Raw genomic sequence first — 18,884 nt, 5'->3', positions numbered from 1 at the left:
AATGTTTTCCATTTGAATTTTGACTTGTTCTATTTCCTATAGTGTGTGTTCATCTGCCTCAGTCCTGTATTGATTGGGTAACTGTTTAATTTTAAGTTTGTTGTTTTTTTTTCTTATGTGATGAGTATGATATGACTATGACTGCTTTCCCAGTTTCCCATAAAAGTGACGGATATATTCCAGGAGAGTCATTACTTTGAATTCTTAATCGAGTTCAGACTTGTTAGCTTTGGCCCCCCAGAGGTCAAGAGCTCAAGTGTTAGCGTTTGCACCCCCCCCCCCCCACCGGCCTGGGAATTAACTTAGCACAATAGCCTTTATCGCACCATTGTGTCGTTGTTTGAGCCCCTCACAGAGAGCAAACATGACGCACGCTGTTAGCATGTAGCATTTAGCAGGTCACTTCCTGCTCGCTGAAATGGACTCTTTACCATTGTGGGGCATGCATTTACATGTACATGCTGAGCGAGCCAGCTTCCTTGCCTTACCAAGCTAAGATAGATAATACAAAAATATTGTGATATTTTTTGTCATTATTTTGCAACTTTTTTTTACGATACTAGCATTAGCAGTCTTCATCTTTCTGTTAACGTCCTAGTTCGGCTATGGAGGACAACAGGTGTGGTGCCTTTCCTACAGATTAACATTGACATGATCTTGATGCTAAAGTGCTATCAACGACTTCAGTTAGTATTATTTACTTCATCTTTTTGCTAGCATAGTTTTCTTTCATATTTTGGTTTCAGCCGCCATTTCAGATAAACCCAGCGATAGTGGTGACTTTGTGTCTTATCTGGGCCCACCTCATCCTGGAGCAGACAAAGCGGCGGGAGGGTGAGGGGAAAAACATGAAAAAAGGAGACGTTGGCGACATGCTAAATGTTGACTTTTGGGGTTTTTGCTGTTTGACTTTCTTGTTTATGGGCCCCAGGAAAGAAGCTGGAGGAGGCAGGGCCTGGACACACGGGAAGTTTAAAAGGTCAAATAATCCAAAAGTCCATTCCAAAGTAGCGAAAGACAGCTGCAAAGACGTCATGTGACCTGAGTGTGTCTGTGTGCACTTCCTTGGAATCTACCCCCCCACCCAGGGATGAGGACAAGGTGTGTGTGTGTCCAAAGTCCTCATGTAAAGACAAGACCAGCAGCAACCGCATGCAAGAGGGCGGGGCTTGTTCCCTCGCTTCCTGAGATGATTTGATTGACAGGCGTGAGGAGACGCTTCCGATGCTTGGCCTCGCTCTCTTCGGAGCAAGAACGCTGTTGATTTTCAACCACGCGTTCACCCACTCCTCCAGAGGAGAGAAACCACCCCGTTGGTCTTGGAGGATCCTGTCCGAGGTCAGCATGTGCTGCGTGTACCTGTCTCGACTTGGAAGGACCTCACATGGTCCTCATGGTGGAGTGATGAGAGGGTCTGAATGAAGGTCATGATGCGGTGCTTCGAGGTGAAAAGGTCCCGGGGACGATTCCTCCTGGCTAGGCCAGAACACGTGCACACCGAGATGACAGTGGAAGGTAGTGGGTCTTCAGGGCATGAAGACTAGTGATGCGTTCCAAGATGGCTGGTTTTCTTCAGACTTTCAAAGCTTCGATTTTGCACGTCTGGCATTCCTCCATGGAACAAGAACCCTACTGGGCAAGGAACAAGAACACGGTGGTGGTTGTCACGGCGACACAAGTGGAAGGTTCCGGCTGTTTGTCTTATCCTTATCCTCATCCTCATCCTCCTCCTCCTCCTCCTGGTGGAATTTGCAGCAGCTGAGAGTTCTAACGAGGGGGAGGAGTCAAGGTCCCCCACCCCACATCAGCCAGTGTACCTAATGAATTGTCCGGGGAGAATGTGGGAAAGACAGCAGCGTGACGACAGGACTGAAGGTTGCAGGTGGGACTCGGCCCCCGCCTGCTATCTCCTCATCCTCCTCTTCCTCACGCCAGCGATAAGGACGACGTGAGAGCAAGCAGGAGTCGGTCTTATCTGGCCTCCTGATGCTCCTCCTCCGCCTTTCTCACCGTCTCCTCCGCTGTGCACGCTCATGATGCCCCAACACACACACAAGCCGTCCTTGTGTTGTTTTTCTGCTCCAGTTGTGTTTGTGAAGGATCCCATCAGAAGCATTAACATTAGCATTAGCATTAGCTTGGCAGGAGGTCAGTATTTCCCACAGCCATGGAATGCACCACGCCACTGATATTAACCCGGCTTTGATGTGTGCTTGTCTTAGCATGCTTGCGTTCCCTGCCCCAGGCACTGTGCACGTGCACATCTGGTGCCCGAGCCGGAATATGAAGGTTTATTGGGAATGTGCTCGCTGGTATGACAGACACTTTTCCACAAGTCGTCTTCTCTCATCTCGCTTCCGCCCGGAATGTTCCACTCCTTTCCCACACGACACTCAGACGGACAAGATGCCACGCGTGTTCGCACTTGTAGAGCTCTAAGGAACGATCCCAGGGTGGGATTCACCCGCCATGCTCTCTCGTGATTCCTTCCACTGGCTCCCCACTCTGATCCATCACCCACAGTCTTCATGATACCTGTTCCACCTTGTCCTGCTCGAGTTCTCCTCTTCTTCCGCTCACTGTCCACCCATGTCGTCTTGGTTCTTCCACGTGTCACCCACGGTCCACCTGTACTGGCTGAGATCCACCCGTGGACTCACCTGTGTTCCACTCATGTTCCATGTGTCTGTCGTTCTTCCACCTTCTGTTCATCACTCATGTTCCCTATGTGTTCTGTGTTCCACCTGTATTCTCTGTGTCATGTTATCCCGGTTGTCCCACCTGCACCCCCTGAAGCTGGGGAACTGACTGCGTTGTCTCTTTCCCACCCACCGTCCAACTGTAGTTCCCACTCTGTTTTACCTGTGCTCACGTCCCAGCTGTGCTCTACCTGCATTCCAGATCTATTCCGCCTGTGATCCAACTGTTTTCTACACATTTTGTCACCCGTGGTCCGTCCGTGCTCCAACTGTCTTCCAGATGATTCGCCCACCTCCCAGCCATGTCTTCCACCTGTGTCCACTGTGATCTTCCGGCTATATTTTACATCACTGTCCATCCATGGACCAAGTTGTACCTTTTGGTACCACGCCCCACCTAGTTCATGACCCCTCTTCACGTCCCACCTGAGCTTCACCAATGTTCCATCCGTGTTCCATCTTTGTTCTCCTTCTCTATGTTCCGCGCATGTTGCCAGGGGGTTCTATGTGAACCAACTGTTTTCTAACCGCGTTCCATATGATTTGCCCACGTTCTACCCATTTCTTCCACCCGTGGGCCTAGCAGCATCTCCGCATGTCCCACCTGTCATCTATCTGCCGCTCACCTGCACCCCCTCCTCTTCCACCCGTTGCCCAACTAAAATCCACCTCTGTTCCAACGCTCTTCTCCTCCTCTTCCAAACTGTGATCATCAATTCTGACTGACATCCACAGTAAAAACATCCGCCCCACAAACGGGAGGACGTCTTGGACATTTTCGGTCGGTGTCTGCGACATTCCGACCGTAAAATCCCCAAAGAGTGAGACTACGATGTCCACATTCCACTACAGCTTCTGTATCCAGGACTTTTGGCAGCTGCCTTGTCCCAACATTCCTGAAGCCTTGGAGGGACGTGGATCATTGTAAACATTTCCGTGTGTCATTCACGGATGGGATTGGACAACTTCCAGGACGTGATGATGATCGCTCCAAGCTGGAATTGCAGTTCAAACATCAGCATTAACTTGGAAGCCACAGGTGGAACTCATGCACTATTGTGTCACTGGGGGGGTGGGGGAATGGTGGGGGTGTCGCCTTCACTTAGTGTGACCTGTGTGTGTGTGTGTGTGTGTGAGAGTGGCCCCTGGCTGGTTTAATAATTGTACACATTCCTCGGTGACACCACATTCCTGCCGCCTCAGGTAACCATGGAGATAAAACAAGAGACAAAGGGACAAGAAGGGGGAGGGGACCTGTACGTGACCTTTCTAGATCTACCTGTACTATATCTACACTGTCCATGCTCTGTGTTTTAGTTCATGCTGTGTCCTTTGTATCGCACATAATGCATTCACTCAATGAACCAAGTGGAGCATCGCACCTTTCAGAGTATCTTTGATTAGTTTTTTTAGTGTGGCTCATGTCTGTGTTGCTAGTTTGGGGATATTTGGTTCCTGTTTGCTACTCACAATGCATCGTGGCAGCTGTTGATGAGTGGTTTAAAATGCGGACTGTGGATCTCTGGTTTTGATGCTTCCCTAGAAAAGAGTGGAAATAGTCTGTTCCAGGGTCAAACTGTGGCCATCAGAAAAGCTTAATGGAGTGCACAGGCAATGTTTTAAGTCGCGTTTGAACATTTTCAAGTGTTATACAAGTGTAAAAAGAAGTGAAGCCATAGTAATAGGATAAGATGTTAGCTTTGCGAACAAGTGCTGAAGTCCTACTGCTGTGAATGCGGGGCTGTTTGAAAACACTCCAGAATGTTCTGATTGGGGTTGTTGTTGCTGTGATGTCATCGTGTGTCTTGGCCACGTTGTGTTTTATGTGGCAAGTGAGTGTCTCGCTCTTCATGGTCCATAAGTGATGGACATCTGGAGCCTGTTAGTGACAGACGATGTCATCTGTGTATGGTCACGTTCAATAAGCATCACGTTGATGACATGTTCTAATGTGTGTGTTCATGTGTCTCGCAGCTCTTCCATGTGGCCTACGTACTCGTCAAGTTTGCCAACTCCCCACGTCCAGACCTGTGGGTTCTAGAAAGATCCGTCGACTTTGGCCAGACGTACCAACCGTGGCAGTACTTTGCCTGTGAGTACTCTTGGGTCCGCCTGTTCTCACCCAGAACCAGAACATTCCTACTTTCCTGTTGGGGAGCTCCCTGAGGGCGGGGGGGGGGTGCGGGGGGGTGCAGGTGACATCATCACGCTGTCATCTGATTGGTCGGAGGAGATGTCACTGAAGTTGAGCTGGAGGGGAATTCCGGGCAGGTCGCAGCTTGATGTCCACACACCAAAACAAACCTCATTCTCAGCACTGACCACTTTGGGGTGCATCGCCGCTGGAGCTCGCTACTTTTATCAGACTTTTAGTACAGGTGTCTTTTGATGCTGCAGATGCTACATGCTAATTCAGATGGTCTGTTCTCATAGGCTTGGCACGGTTTACCAAAGCAAAGCTACTAAATTTCCTACCACAAGATGGCAATAAGCCGGATGCTAAGTGCCAAATAGGATAAGCTAGCTGGCGCAACGTCATGGTGTCAGGTCGACCAGGGCTGTGCAGCCTTGGTCGTGTACAGAAAGCTGAAGGCGTTAGCGGCCATTTGGATACAATTTCTAAACAAAAGATGCCATCATAAATTCAAAAAACGTGCACGATTTAAAGAAAAAATGGTACCTGGGCCGCACATGTTGTTATGAAGTGTTACGTATTAGGAGGTCAGAGGTCAGAGAGGTGTGCAGAGGGAAGTGAAATATGGTGAAGTTCCAGCTGCTAGCCTCCCATCACCAGGACACCCCCCCACTAACTATCACAGTGAGACACATCATTAAAGTGCCAGCAAACACTATTCGTCAATATCCACCTTTTACCTTCCTTTCTGTTTCCGTGTGTGTGTAGCCTCCAAGCGAGACTGCATCGAGCGCTTTGGACAGAGTACCATCGAGAGGATCAACAATGATAATGACATTGTTTGCACCACAGAATATTCCCGCATTGTTCCTCTGGAAAATGGAGAGGTGAATCTTTTTTTATTTTATGTCTTTTTGAAATAATCCCTGCTTTATCGTGCTTCATTGGTTCCAGGGTCCTCTTTACCACCTTCTCAATTAGAGCCCTCTAGACATGAAATAACACCCCTATAATCACCTTTACACTCCCATTATCCAATATAGTAGACATGATAAGAGAAAACAAGACATAGAAAACCTGTTTACCACCTACTAAATACACTTTTTAACATGATTAGAGCCCTCTAGACATGAAATAACACCCCTATAATCACCTTTAAACTCATATTATCTAATATAGTAGACATGGTAAGAGAAAACAAGACGTAGAAAAACCTATTTACCACCTTCTAAATACACTTTTTAACATAATTGGAGTCCTCTAGACATCAAATAACACCCCTATAATCACCCTTACACTCCTATTATCCAATATACTAGACATGGTAAGAGAAAACAAGACATAGAAAAATCTGTTTACCACCTCATACCACCTGTTTTCCACACCTCATAGCTCGTGAGCTCATAATGACCTCACAAGTGTCATTGAAATGGTGGGCGGGTCAGTATTCCACCTACCATTCTTACTCACGGTGTCTTAAAGAAAGTGCTAAAACATCGCGCGGCAATGTAAGATGTATGTAGATAACAACAGACAAGACACTACTAACAAATAATGCAAAATCTATGTGAGTTTTAAACATATTTATTGATTTTACAACAACAATACAGCAAAGCACTCGTCTCGTGACACTCAAGTCTGGTGCTTGTGTGTCTCACCGAACATTACAGTAACATTATTGACACCCAGTGACCAGTATGGAACACTGCACGTCATCACAACGTTTTGACATACGTCTTCTAAAGGCCTTATAGCTGTATTTTAGCTCATTTAGACGTTTTGATGCTTAAAGGTGCATCTTTTTGGACTAAGTCAACCGTGAAACTGATTGTGGCCTGATTTATGAATGTACACGGCCACGTGGGTGTTGACTGAAGTTCGAATCTCCTTGGTGGCGGTAATGTATGACGCGGTCCCCCGTGCCCAGATTGTGGTGTCCCTGGTGAACGGGCGTCCAGGAGCCATGAACTTCTCCTACTCTCCGGTGCTCCGCGACTTCACCAAGGCCACCAACATCCGCCTGCGCTTCCTACGTACCAACACGCTACTGGGTCACCTGATGGGAAAAGCCCTGCGTGACCCCACCGTCACGCGACGGGTAGGACACGTCTCTTATGTGTTGTTGATGTGGATGCTGTGTTCTGACCCGTGTGGCGGTGTTGTGTCCAGTACTACTACAGCATCAAAGACATCAGCATCGGAGGACGCTGCGTCTGTAACGGACATGCTGAAGCCTGCAGCGCTCAGGACCACAACGACCCCTACAAGTAAGGACAGCGCTATGCGGTGATCATGGTCTTCCTCTTCTTTGGACAAAAGGCCGTCATGAATTCCTCTAAAATGCACTTTGGAAACATACGTTTGTTCACTTAATGAAATTATATTAAAATGTAAAAAAAAAATGCTAAAAAATTTTAATGAATTAAAAGTGAAAAAATGTCAATAAATACAAATGTAAAAAAAACACATTCAAATAAAAATGTAAAAACAATTACAAATAAATCAAGTTAAAATAATGAATTGCATGAAAGCATAAACACGAGAAAGAAATAAGAAATAATAAAAAGTAAATACATGTCAATACAAGTAATGAATAAATAAATGTGTGAAAAAATGACTTAAATAAAAACGTGAAAAATAAAAATAAATGTACAAAAATATTTAGCTTCAAAATGTATAAAAATGACTTGGAGTGTACATAAAAATAAAAAGTAAGTAAACTTATAAAGACTTCAATAAAAGTAAAAAAATAAATGAATGTGTGAAAAATACAAGTAAATAAAAATAAATAAAAATGTAAAAAATCCAAACAACATTAATTAAATAAAGGCATAAAAGTAATACAAAGTAAATCCAAATATAAATGATTTAAATAAAAGTAATAAAATAAATGCATAAGTGTAAGACTTCAATTATAAGAAATACTAAATAGTAAACTGAAATATAAATGACTTAATGTAAATAAAAGAAATAAAGAAATGTGTAAAAAATAAAAACAAAAATCAGAAAAATAAAAATAAATAAATCAAAACAAAAATGAATTAACCATAAAATGTTATAAAAATGACTTACTGTAATACTGTAAGAAATAATAGTAACATCACAATAACATATAAATGACTTAAATGAAATAAAAATACATCAATAAAAATGTAAAAACAATGAAAAATAAAAATGCCTTTAATAAAAGCATAAAATGATACCAAATCAATAAAAGTTTTAAGTAATTGTATTGTAAAAAAAAAAATGTCTTCAATAAATACGAAGAACGTCCAAGGTCACACGGTTACCTTGGGTCACAAGGTTACATGCAAATTGTACTGACTTGATTGTACTGTACTATACAGTACAATCAATACAGTACAATCAAATAATCAAGCAAGTAAATACCAGTGATCCAAAGGGAAAGACGGACAGGAGGAGCAAACCATTTTAAACAGGTGAGTTCTAAGTTGAGATCAGAAGGTGTCAACAGAGTCCAGCAAACGGATGTGGAGTGGTAAAGTGTTCCAGAGTCTCTGGGCTGAGCAGCTGAAAGCCCGAGCACCAAAAGTAGTCAAATTAAAGCGGGGGGGGAGGGGGGGGGGGGGGGGGAGCAGGGCAGAGGAAGATGAACGGAGTGAGCGAGATGGAATGTGGGGGGAAATCAGGTCTAGCAAGTATGGGGGCGCAAGATTATGGAGTGCTTTGAAGGTAATAAGTGGGAGTTTGTATTGAGTGTGTTGTTGAACTGGAAGCCAACAAGGCCCTTAATTTGGGAAACAGTTGAAACTGGGATGACTTAGAGCCTACAAGAAGAACTTCACTTTTATTACCGTTGAGTTTGAGCATATTGATGGACATCCAGTTAGTGATGGCTTGAAGACAGTCAGTAAGGGCAGTAGGGGGGGCTTTTGAGGAGGGCCTATTTTAGATACACGTGGATCTGGGTGTCATCAGCATAGCAATGAAAGTGGATGCAAAAAGAACAAAACATATTACCAAGAGGAAGAAGATAAATGATAAAAAGTAGGGGACCTAAGACTGAACCTTGAGAGACACCGTGAGTGATTGGATGGCATGAGGATTTGACATTATGACCTTGAATAAAGTGTAGGAATAAAACCATTGGAGGGCTGTGCCAGAGAGCCCAATGGAGGCCAAACAATCAAGGAGAGGACAGTGTGGGAAGTGCATGGAATGCTGCGCTAAGGTCAAGGAGGACGAGAATGGAGAGAAGGCCTGAATCAGCTACGAGGAGGAGGCGATTGGTCATATGAATGGGAGACGTTTCAGTACTGTGATGGGGACCAAAACCGGACTGAAAGGGCTCCAAGCGATTGCTAGTAGATGTAGTAGATGGTCCTGGAGTTGAGCAGCAACTACGTTCTGGTAGTTTGGAGATAAACGGAAGGTTTGATATTGGTTGGTAGTTATTAAGAACATGGGGATCAAGAGTGACTGAGGCCATTTTGAGAGAAGGGGGAATGGTACCGCTAGACAAGGAGGTGTGGGTCTACTGAGTGTACACCCCATGTAGGGAAGAATAATGCAACACACACACACGCGTGACGTCTTGCAGGCCGTGGAGGTGATGCAACACAGATGTAGATCATATAGACAAGCTCAGCTGCTTATAAATGTGTTAGCGTAGCATAGTTGCCCACAGCTAAATGTTGTGTTTTTTAATCACGGCGACCGACAAGACGACATTTGGTTTCACTTTGTTGCTTCACCTTCAGTTTAGGATCAGCGCTCCGTGTGGGACCCCCCTCCATCACATCTGCGTTACTCATTAGCAGCGTTAATGTGTGTGCGTGCTCTTTTGCAACAACGAGCTGGTGTCATTTCCTCTGAGGTCTGCCAAAATGATTATGCTAACAAGCGGCTGTTTAGACATTGTATAAGATTTGAGATGATATCTGTCTTATCACAACCGCTAAGTGAACTCAACTACAAAAAAATACAAGGCCTTCAGCAAACCTTTTGAAAGACACATTGTGAATTGCAGTATTCTACCCGGATCACTAGGTGTCAGTAATGTTACATTGATGAGACCAGCACCACCGCAGTGAGTCTGTATTATGTTTTATTTCTGTCATAAGTCGATAACATTGAGCAATAGGAGTGCGAAGGTAGCTGTAGGGGTGTTATTTCATGTAGAGAGGGCTCTGATAATGTTAAAAACAGTATTCAGAAGGTCGTAAACAGGTTTTCTATGCTCTAACTATGAAAATATTCATTTTCTAAGGAATCCTACTGTGCAGAAATGTACCCTTTACCTGAACCAATTAACCGCGATAAACAAGGCATTACTGTATCGGTGACATCGCAAATCAGCCAGATATCGCATACTTGTGCACATTAATAATCATTTGGACAACATGATAAAGGCAATCCAAGCTGAGTCATTTGTTTTTCACCTGTGAAAAAGAACACCGCCATGTTTCACCTCGGGGCTCCTGAAGCACTGAGCGTGTTTTTGCAAAATTATGACTACAACGCAACAGTTTGACCTTTCTCTCCGAAAATGACAGCTGTTTTTTCCATTCCTGTTTTGTTTCATCGTCCAACTATTCCGGCTTTGTCCTTGTACATGCCCTTCTGGTAATTATCACTTTCATATTTGGACTTTATTTTCATAACTTATATCTCTATATATACATAACATATCATCTTAAACAATAACGTACACACAGGATGTGAAGGTCAAAGTGCCACCGCCTCCTACATGGCGTGCTTTAACTCCCAAGTGTGTTGTGTAGTCAATGTGTAACATCTTTGTGTGTGTGTGTGCAGGTTGCAGTGCGACTGTCAGCACAACACCTGCGGAGTGTCATGTGATCAGTGTTGCCCGGGATACCACCAGTCGCCATGGAAACCCGCCACAACCTACAGCGCCAATGAGTGTGAACGTGAGTGTGGGGTGGTGGTGCTCCGCTCCAGACTTTTTTGAGAGTTTTTATCACTTCCGACTCCTCCTTTAATTTTATCAGTGCAGCAGGATAAGGAGCGCTCCTTTCTTTAGCCGGCACCTCCCTGTCTCCTCAAACGTGATAAGTTCTGTCTGGGTTCTTCTTCCTGGACCTTTTCACTGCCTCCTTCTCACACACACTCGAACAAAAGTCATAAAGTAACATCAGAGTGAGACCTCCCAGAGTTTGACTCATTTGCTTCCAAAGACATATTTATGTTTTTTTCAACCCCACCGCTCACCCCCAAAGACGTATTTATACATCTTTTACGGCCAAGAGGTGATGATGCAAGTCCACAATAGAAGAGAGCGGGTCTGGTGTAGGTTTAAGCCGAAAGAAGTGCACGGCCTGCATCATCCATGCTCTGCAGCACATGCAAGAAGGGAAACGGTAGAAACTATGACGTATACGTCTATACAGCCCAGGAACACAATAATCTGTGTGCCTTGAAAAATCAGTCCAGATCATGAAAACTGTGAAAAGTGCTTCCATTCGTGAGGGTGTTTTTCAAATCTCGTCCTCCTTGTCTGTCGCGTCCCAGCATGCAACTGTCACCGCCACTCCTTCGACTGCTTCTACGACCCCGACGTGGCGCAGAGGGGAGGCAGTGTTGACATCCACGGCCAGAACCGCGGGGGCGGAGTCTGCCTCAACTGTCAGGTTAGACCACTAGGCGGGGTTCTTGTGATGTTTGACCTTTGCTTCCAGCAATGAATGCTTCCGTCCCCTCCTAGCATCACACCACTGGCGTCAACTGCGAACGCTGCGTCCCTGGACACTACAGAGCGCCTGACACGCCCCTCGACTCACCGCTGGCCTGTGCACGTGAGTCACATGGTCACCAAGTCACATTTCTGTACATCATGTGACCGTACGTACGTCTTTGTTGTCCCGCCAGCCTGCGACTGTCAGTCCTCGTTCACCGACGGCACGTGCGAGGACGTGACGGGACGCTGTTTCTGCAAAGCCAACTACGCCGGAGACAACTGCGATGAGTGTGCCAGCGGCTTCGTCAGCTTTCCCGAGTGCTACCGTAAGCCCCGCCCACTCTGCGGCCCACCTGGAGAGACATCAGAGGAGGACCGGTGATTGTGATCCATTGCTTTTGTCTGTCTTCCCATCAGCCGTCCCCACGTACCCCAGCAGCAACAACGGCGAGGCCAAACCAGCAGGGGAGATCATCAGTAAGTTTTTCTTTTCATTTGCCTTATGTCCTCACATGCCTCACATGTTCTTTGTTCACCTACTGATACCTGTTTTGAAGTCAACATCCCATCACATGTTCTTTGTATTGATAACAGTATTTGTCTTTGGTTCTCTGTCACATGTTCTACATTACAAATTGTGTGTTCTGCCTCATATTTTCTTTCATATGTTCTTTGTTCACATGTTTTTTGTAATAGGAATAAGAAAAGTCTGATAATATCAGGCCAATATTGACATCCCCTATCATGAAAACCGCTTTAAAGAACTGCTGTCTATAGGCCCATGGACCATATTATTATAATGTTCTCATCAAACCTTGATGGCTACGGTAACAAGCTAGCTCGTTCCCGACAAACGTAAAGTCTGCCGTGTCTCCTTTCGATGTTCAACTCGCGTTTTGCACTTCAACCGTGAGTCGGGTTAGCATGTTGAGCTGGACTGCTCAGTGGCTAATGATTGTATTGGTTGATATCGGAATCAGAAATTGAAATATCGTCATATCGGCAAAAAAAAAAATCATATCGGACATCCCTAATAGTAATGATAATAATCTGCATCTTATCTTCTCTGTACTCTCATACTGTGTTTTGTGTTCTTTGTTCACCTTCACATTTTTGGTTGGTCACATGTTCTTTGTAGTAATAATATTATACTAATTTTTGTTTCGGAATCACACAGTGTGTTTCATGTTCTTTGTTCACGTTTTTAGTTAAATGTTATTTTTAGTAATAATAATATTCAGTGTATCATATGCCGTCTGTCACATGTGTGTTTGGAATCACACGTTTTGTTTCATGTTCTTTGTCCACCTTCACATTTTTGATTAAATGTGCCATGACATTCTAGGTAAGAAATAATAATCATCTGTACTGTATGTTTTCTGTTATGTGTAAGTTGTGTGCATGCTCTGTGTCTCATCATGTATTTTGTTTTATGTTCTTTTTTCACCTTCATGTTTTCGCGTTCTGGCACATTGTAGGTCACATGTTCTTTGTAACAGTAATAATATTCATTATATACTTTCTGTCACGTGTGTGTTCAGAATCACATGTTTCGTTCTATGTTCTTTGTTCACCTTGACACTCCATCATATTGTAGGACACAATGTATTTTAATAATAATAATATTTATCATAGACTCTCTGTCACACATGTGTTCAGAATCACACATTTTGTTACACGTTCTTTGTTCACCTTCACAATTTTAGTTGAATTTCTTTGTTGTAACAACGGCTGCTTTGTGTTGTGAATCCCGTAATGTGTTACATGTTCACCTTCCCACGTACTTAGTTGAATGTTGGGTCACGTTTAGTCTTGCATGTTCTTTGTAATAACTGATATGAATATGTAGGGTGTGTTTTATTTGTTACATGTTCTTTGTTCACCTTCACAACTGCTGTCTCCTCGACCCGGAGTAACTTTTAGAGCTTTGAGACAAGCTGTGCTTGACCTCTGACCCAACCAGAGATTGTTTTGTGTGCAGACTGCGAGTGCAGTGCGGCCGGCACCGTGGACAACTCCTGCAGGCCCGATCCGCAAACCAGAACATGCGTGTGCAAGCCGGGTTTCACCGGTGACCACTGTGACACGTGCGCGCCCGGTTTCCACGGACTCAACTGTCAGGGTGAGAACTTCCTTGGACAGAAATGTGGGATGAATCCAACACGCGGGCTCTGGCTACCGAATGCATTCACTGCAGCGCCATCCTGAGGCCACAGTGCACTTTGGCAACTGTTTCCTGTGTGTGTACGCATAGGGTTTTTACACACACACACACACACACACACACTGAGAGAAATGCAACAGTAGAAGGAATGTCACAGTCTTGATTTAATGCTTTGTTTATTTACTCTGCCACCCAGGAGCTAGAACACACACACGCCTGAGTAAACTGTTGGTGATTGCAAATAGTCTCACACACTTCCCACCATCCTGCTGTGTGTGTGTGTGTGTGTGTGCAGGATGTCAGTGTTCCGGTCCTGGTTGTCTAGATGGTTCCTGTGACGTGCTGACGGGCCATGGCGTGTGTCGCAGTGGTTTCCACGGTTACCATTGCGACCAGTGCGCGGCGGGCTACTTCAACTACCCACTGTGCCAGCGTGAGTGACCTCCCGAGGACTTCTGTGTGTCTGTTGTGTCGCCACGCGTCACTGTGTGCTCTTGCGTCCACAGTGTGCGGCTGCAGCTTGGTGGGCTCGCTGCCTCAGGTGTGCGACCCGGCCGGCCAGTGTCTGTGTAAGCCACAGTTCCAGGGTCCTCGATGTGAACAGTGCAGATCTGGGTTCCATTCCTACCCAAACTGTCAAGGTACACGCACACGCACACCTGTCACTTCCCTTCTTGAAGAGTCGCTGCTCTGGGCTCAGCACAGGTCATCAAAGTGTGGCATAGTCTACTCTCCGTTTTCAACCCTGACTTTGTTTAGCTTTTTATCATAGGACAGCTTTCATCCTGTAATACCTTTTTCTCATTATTTTATATTATAACTTTATTTTATAACTTTATTCTTCTAAAGGAAGATTTGGATTTGTTCTGTAAAAGTACAGGTTTTCTCCTAAAATTCCAACTTCCAATTTTAGTTTTTCTTGGAAAATTGTGCCTTTTTTTGTAAAAATTGTGAATTTCTGGGAAAATAGAGCCTTTTTCATCATTTATTCATTTTCTATCCCAGCTGTCTTCAGGCGAGAGGCGGGGTACACCCTGGACTGGTGGCCAGCCAATCACAGGGCACATATAGACAAACAACCATTCCCACCCACATTCATACCTATGGACAATTTGGAGTGGCCAATTAACCTAGCATGTTTTTGGAATGTGGGAGGAAACAGGAGTACCTGGAGAAAACCCACACATGCACGTGGAGAACATGCAAACTCCACACAGAGATGGCCGAGGGTGCCTTTTTCATCATTCATTCATTCATTCATTCATTTTCTACCGCTTTTCCTCACAAGGGTCGCGGGGGCTGCTGGAGCCTATCCCAGCTGTCTTCGGGCGAGAGGCAGGGTACACCCTGGACTGGTCGCCAGCCAATCACAGGGCACATATAGACAAACAACCATTCACACTCACATTCATACCTATGGACAATTTGGAGTGGCCAATTAACCTAGCATGTTTTTGGAATGTGGGAGGAAACCGGAGTACCCGGAGTAAACCCACGCATGCACGGGGAGAACATACAAACTCCACACAGAGATGGCCGAGGGTGGAATTGAACCCTGGTCTCCTAGCTGTGAGGTCTGCGCCTTTTTCATCATATTACAGCTTAATTTTCACAACATGACAGCTTTCATCTTGTAAATCCAAGGCTTTATATTCCTTTTTATTCCTGTAAAAGTACACAATTAAAGTAAATTGCACAAAATGTAGATTTCTTTTCTTGTAAAAGGCCGTAATATTCTCATATCACGGCAGCTTTCATCCCATAAAACAAAGGCTTTTTCTTTTTTCTCATGAAGTTGCAACTAGAATTTGTGACTTTAGTGTGAAAAACCTTCTCGCTTGTTCTTCCAGAGTGCACGTGTGATCCTCGCACATCGTCCGACACCAGCTGCACGGCGTCGGGTCAGTGCCACTGCCGGCCCAACTACGGCGGCGCGTCATGTGACCAGTGCGCGCCTGGCTACTACGGTTACCCCAGCTGCACTCGTACGTGGCTTCAGCACTCAGTGTTTTTTTGGAATGACATGACTCCTAAGTTTGTGTGTGTGTGCGTGCAGCGTGTCGGTGTTCCACGGAAGGTTCTCGCTACAGCAGCTGCGACCAGGTCACAGGTCAGTGCGTGTGTCGACCCGATGTGCACGGCCTGCGCTGTGACAGCTGTGCGCGTGGGACGTACGGCTTCCCACACTGTCAAGGTAAACATACACACATCCTGCATGGAGCTGATAAAGCGCTGACTCTTGAACGCCTTTCCAGCTGGCTCGTGTCATCCTGCTGGTTCCGTTCATCACGACGTTCCTCCTCCTCCTGTGGTGAGGACTTTTTTTTACCCATTTCTCTTATCTTGACAAGCACCGGCACACTCACGGACTCCTCCTCCTGTCAATCACCCACTCAGGGCCAGTGCGTGTGCCGTGACGCCGTGGAGGGCATGGCCTGCGATCGCTGCAAACCCCTCCACTGGAACTTGTCCCCCGACTCTCCCGAGGGCTGCTCCAGTGAGACTCCATCCACCTTAGAGCTCCTCTAGAACTGCAACTGCTTGCTAACGCCCGCGTGTGTCTTCTTTCTCTGGGCAGAGTGCGAGTGTAACGTCGCCGGGACGCTAAGTGGCGTCGCCGAGTGCGAACAGGTGAGGAGGTCATGTGATCCTGAGCATTTAGTAAACATGAAGGGTGGAAGGTTTTTTTTTTTTATCAAAATGAAATCAATAAAGTCAATGCAGTAATCATTACAATAATTGGTAAATATCATCTGAAATGATCGTATTTAGGATTGTTTGATTCATTTATTGATGAACCTTGTGACCGGTTATTCATTTGGGTTCATTTAGCAGTGCAGGAAATCAAGAACGTGGGGAAATAAGTCATCAAGGCGGGATCAAGAATCTGCTTGGTTACTAGAAGTTGGCAAAAGCCAGAAGACAGCTGGGATAGGCTCCAGCATACCCGCGACCCTAGTGAGGATAAGCAGCATAGAAAACGGATAAATGGACAATAACAAAAGTCGTATAAATGAGTCAAATAAGAATAAATAATAATAAATACATAGATAATGAATAATAATAATAAGAAATGTAATAAATGGGTCAAAATAATACATTGGTCAAACATAAATAAAAAGTATAAATGAGTAGAATACAATAAATAATACATAAATAATGGATCATAAATGTAATAAAAGGGTAAAATACATAATGGAAATATAAATAAGTAAAATAAAAAAAGATAAATACATAGAAGTAAATTGCGAGAACAATAAAATAAAATAAATACATAGGCCATCATTAAGACATGGGAATAGGCCATAGATTCATTCATTCATTCATTTTCTACCGCTTTTTCCTCACGAGGGTCACGGGGGTGCTGGAGCCTATCCCAGCTGTCTTCGGGCGAGAGGAGGGGTACACCCTGGACGGGTGGCCAGCCAATCACAGGGCACATATAGACAAACAACCATTCCCACCCACATTCATACCTATGGACAATTTGGAGTGGCCAATTAACCTAGCATGTTTTTGGAATGGGGGAGGAAACCGGAGTACCCGGAGAAAACCCACGCATGCACGGGGAGAACATGCAAACTCCACACAGAGATGGCCGAGGGTGGGATTGAACCCTGGTCTCCTAGCTGTGAGGTCTGCACGCTAACCACCCGACCGCCGTGCAGCCCACTAAATGAAAATATAAACAAGCAAAATGAAAATAAATACATGTATTGTGAAAGTACAAATAAAGATAATAGCACATTTAAATGCATTAAGGGAACACAATTACATTCATTCATTCCTTTATATTTTATTCATTACTTTGTTTCAATGTCCCACAAAAGTCCTGCTGAAACCAGTAGGTAGGATTAGTTTTATTGTGGAAGGAGCTAATCCTCCTCGCCAGCAGGTGGCAACACCGTCTGCTTTCTTTCTTCACGTTCACTTGCTCCTCCTCCTCGGTCCCGGCAGGATAGCGGCCAGTGTCACTGCAAGCCCAACGCCTGCAGCGGAACCTGCAGTACCTGCAAGGACGGCTTCTACGATCTGCACAAGCGCAGCTTCTTCGGCTGCCAAGGTGAGTCCTCCCATCCTGGACATGCCCTTCCCTCCCGCCGCCTGACACCTTTTCCCTGTGCCAGGCTGCGGCTGCGACATTGGAGGCTCGGTGGGACGGTCCTGTGACCAACGGAGTGGGCGGTGCCGCTGCAGACCCCATGTCCATGGACCCAAGTGCAACATGTGAGTCATATTATTGTCCTCACTGTAGAAATCCTACGATGTTTTTTATTCATAATTTTTCTCATATGACTATATTACTCTCAGAATAAGACAACGTGCATCTTGAAAAATCAAGCCGTTTTCTTGGGAAAATGTGGCTTGTTAAAATGTGAAAGTTGCGCCTTTTTCGTGGGAAAACTGTGACTTTTTCATTATATTATGATTTTATTTTCATAACATAACAGCTTTCATCCTGGAATTTGTAGGCTTTTGTTTTATAAAAAATATTATATTTATTCTCTGCCGCTTATCCGGGTTGCGGGGGCAGCAGTCTCAGATTTGCCAGTCCCCGGCCACCTCCTCCAGCTCCACCGGGAGGACACCAAGGCGTTCCCAGGCCAGCTGTGATACATAATCCCTCCAGCGTGTCCTAGGTCTGCCCCGAGGCCTTCTCCTGGCTGGGCATGGCCAGAACACCTCACCAGGGAGGCGTCCAGGAGGCATCCAGACTGATGCCCGAGCCACCTCAAATGGATCCTCTGGATGTGAAGGAGAAGGGGCTCTACTCTGAGCCCCTCCCAGATGACGGAGTTTCTCACCCTATCTCTTAGGATGAGGTAAAAAACTCCTGTGTGAATCACCACCTGATGGTGGTGGAGGGGTTTGAGTGCCCGAGTGATCATAGGTGTTGTCTGGGGCTATATGCCTTTGGTAGGGTCTCCCAAGGCAAACAGGTCATAGGTGACGGGCCAGACCAAGAGTTATTCAGAAGACCCTTATGAAGAAAGGAAGGGATGGCAACTCGTCCAGATCTGGGATACCGGGGCCTCACCCTCGAGCGCCTTCAACCATGGGGCCCAGTCGGGCCCAGCTCGAAGAAGCCACACAGGATCTAGGTCAGGATTTACCTGCGCCTTTGGGTTGGGGAAAGGCTCCTCACAGTTCAGAGTACCTGGCCTTCTTGGAGTCCTTCAAGGGGGGGTTGGAGAGCACCCCACCTGGTGACTCTGTCGTTCTACT

General features: G+C 45.4%; 1 protein-coding gene across 3 annotated transcripts in view; it reads left to right on the top strand.

Annotated features, from left to right (window-relative positions):
- Positions 1-18,884, top strand: part of lama5 (laminin, alpha 5) — a 53,489-nt gene that overhangs the window by 7,997 nt on the left and 26,608 nt on the right. For all 3 annotated transcript variants that reach the window (XM_058050941.1, XM_058050940.1, XM_058050942.1), the window contains exons 3-21: positions 4,674-4,791; positions 5,602-5,720; positions 6,761-6,931; positions 7,003-7,100; positions 10,612-10,727; positions 11,329-11,447; positions 11,522-11,612; positions 11,686-11,820; positions 11,912-11,971; positions 13,476-13,616; positions 13,954-14,091; positions 14,165-14,299; positions 15,509-15,643; positions 15,715-15,852; positions 15,914-15,969; positions 16,056-16,155; positions 16,237-16,289; positions 17,616-17,721; positions 17,786-17,885. In XM_058050941.1, coding sequence (XP_057906924.1) covers positions 4,674-4,791; positions 5,602-5,720; positions 6,761-6,931; positions 7,003-7,100; positions 10,612-10,727; positions 11,329-11,447; positions 11,522-11,612; positions 11,686-11,820; positions 11,912-11,971; positions 13,476-13,616; positions 13,954-14,091; positions 14,165-14,299; positions 15,509-15,643; positions 15,715-15,852; positions 15,914-15,969; positions 16,056-16,155; positions 16,237-16,289; positions 17,616-17,721; positions 17,786-17,885 — 2,129 coding nt within the window. The remainder of the gene's footprint in view (positions 1-4,673; positions 4,792-5,601; positions 5,721-6,760; positions 6,932-7,002; positions 7,101-10,611; positions 10,728-11,328; positions 11,448-11,521; positions 11,613-11,685; positions 11,821-11,911; positions 11,972-13,475; positions 13,617-13,953; positions 14,092-14,164; positions 14,300-15,508; positions 15,644-15,714; positions 15,853-15,913; positions 15,970-16,055; positions 16,156-16,236; positions 16,290-17,615; positions 17,722-17,785; positions 17,886-18,884) is intronic.

Source organism: Doryrhamphus excisus, chromosome 16, assembly GCF_030265055.1.
Source record: "Doryrhamphus excisus isolate RoL2022-K1 chromosome 16, RoL_Dexc_1.0, whole genome shotgun sequence".
NCBI classification, from domain to species: Eukaryota; Metazoa; Chordata; class Actinopteri; order Syngnathiformes; family Syngnathidae; genus Doryrhamphus; species Doryrhamphus excisus.
This window is presented reverse-complemented; position numbering and strand designations above follow the sequence as displayed.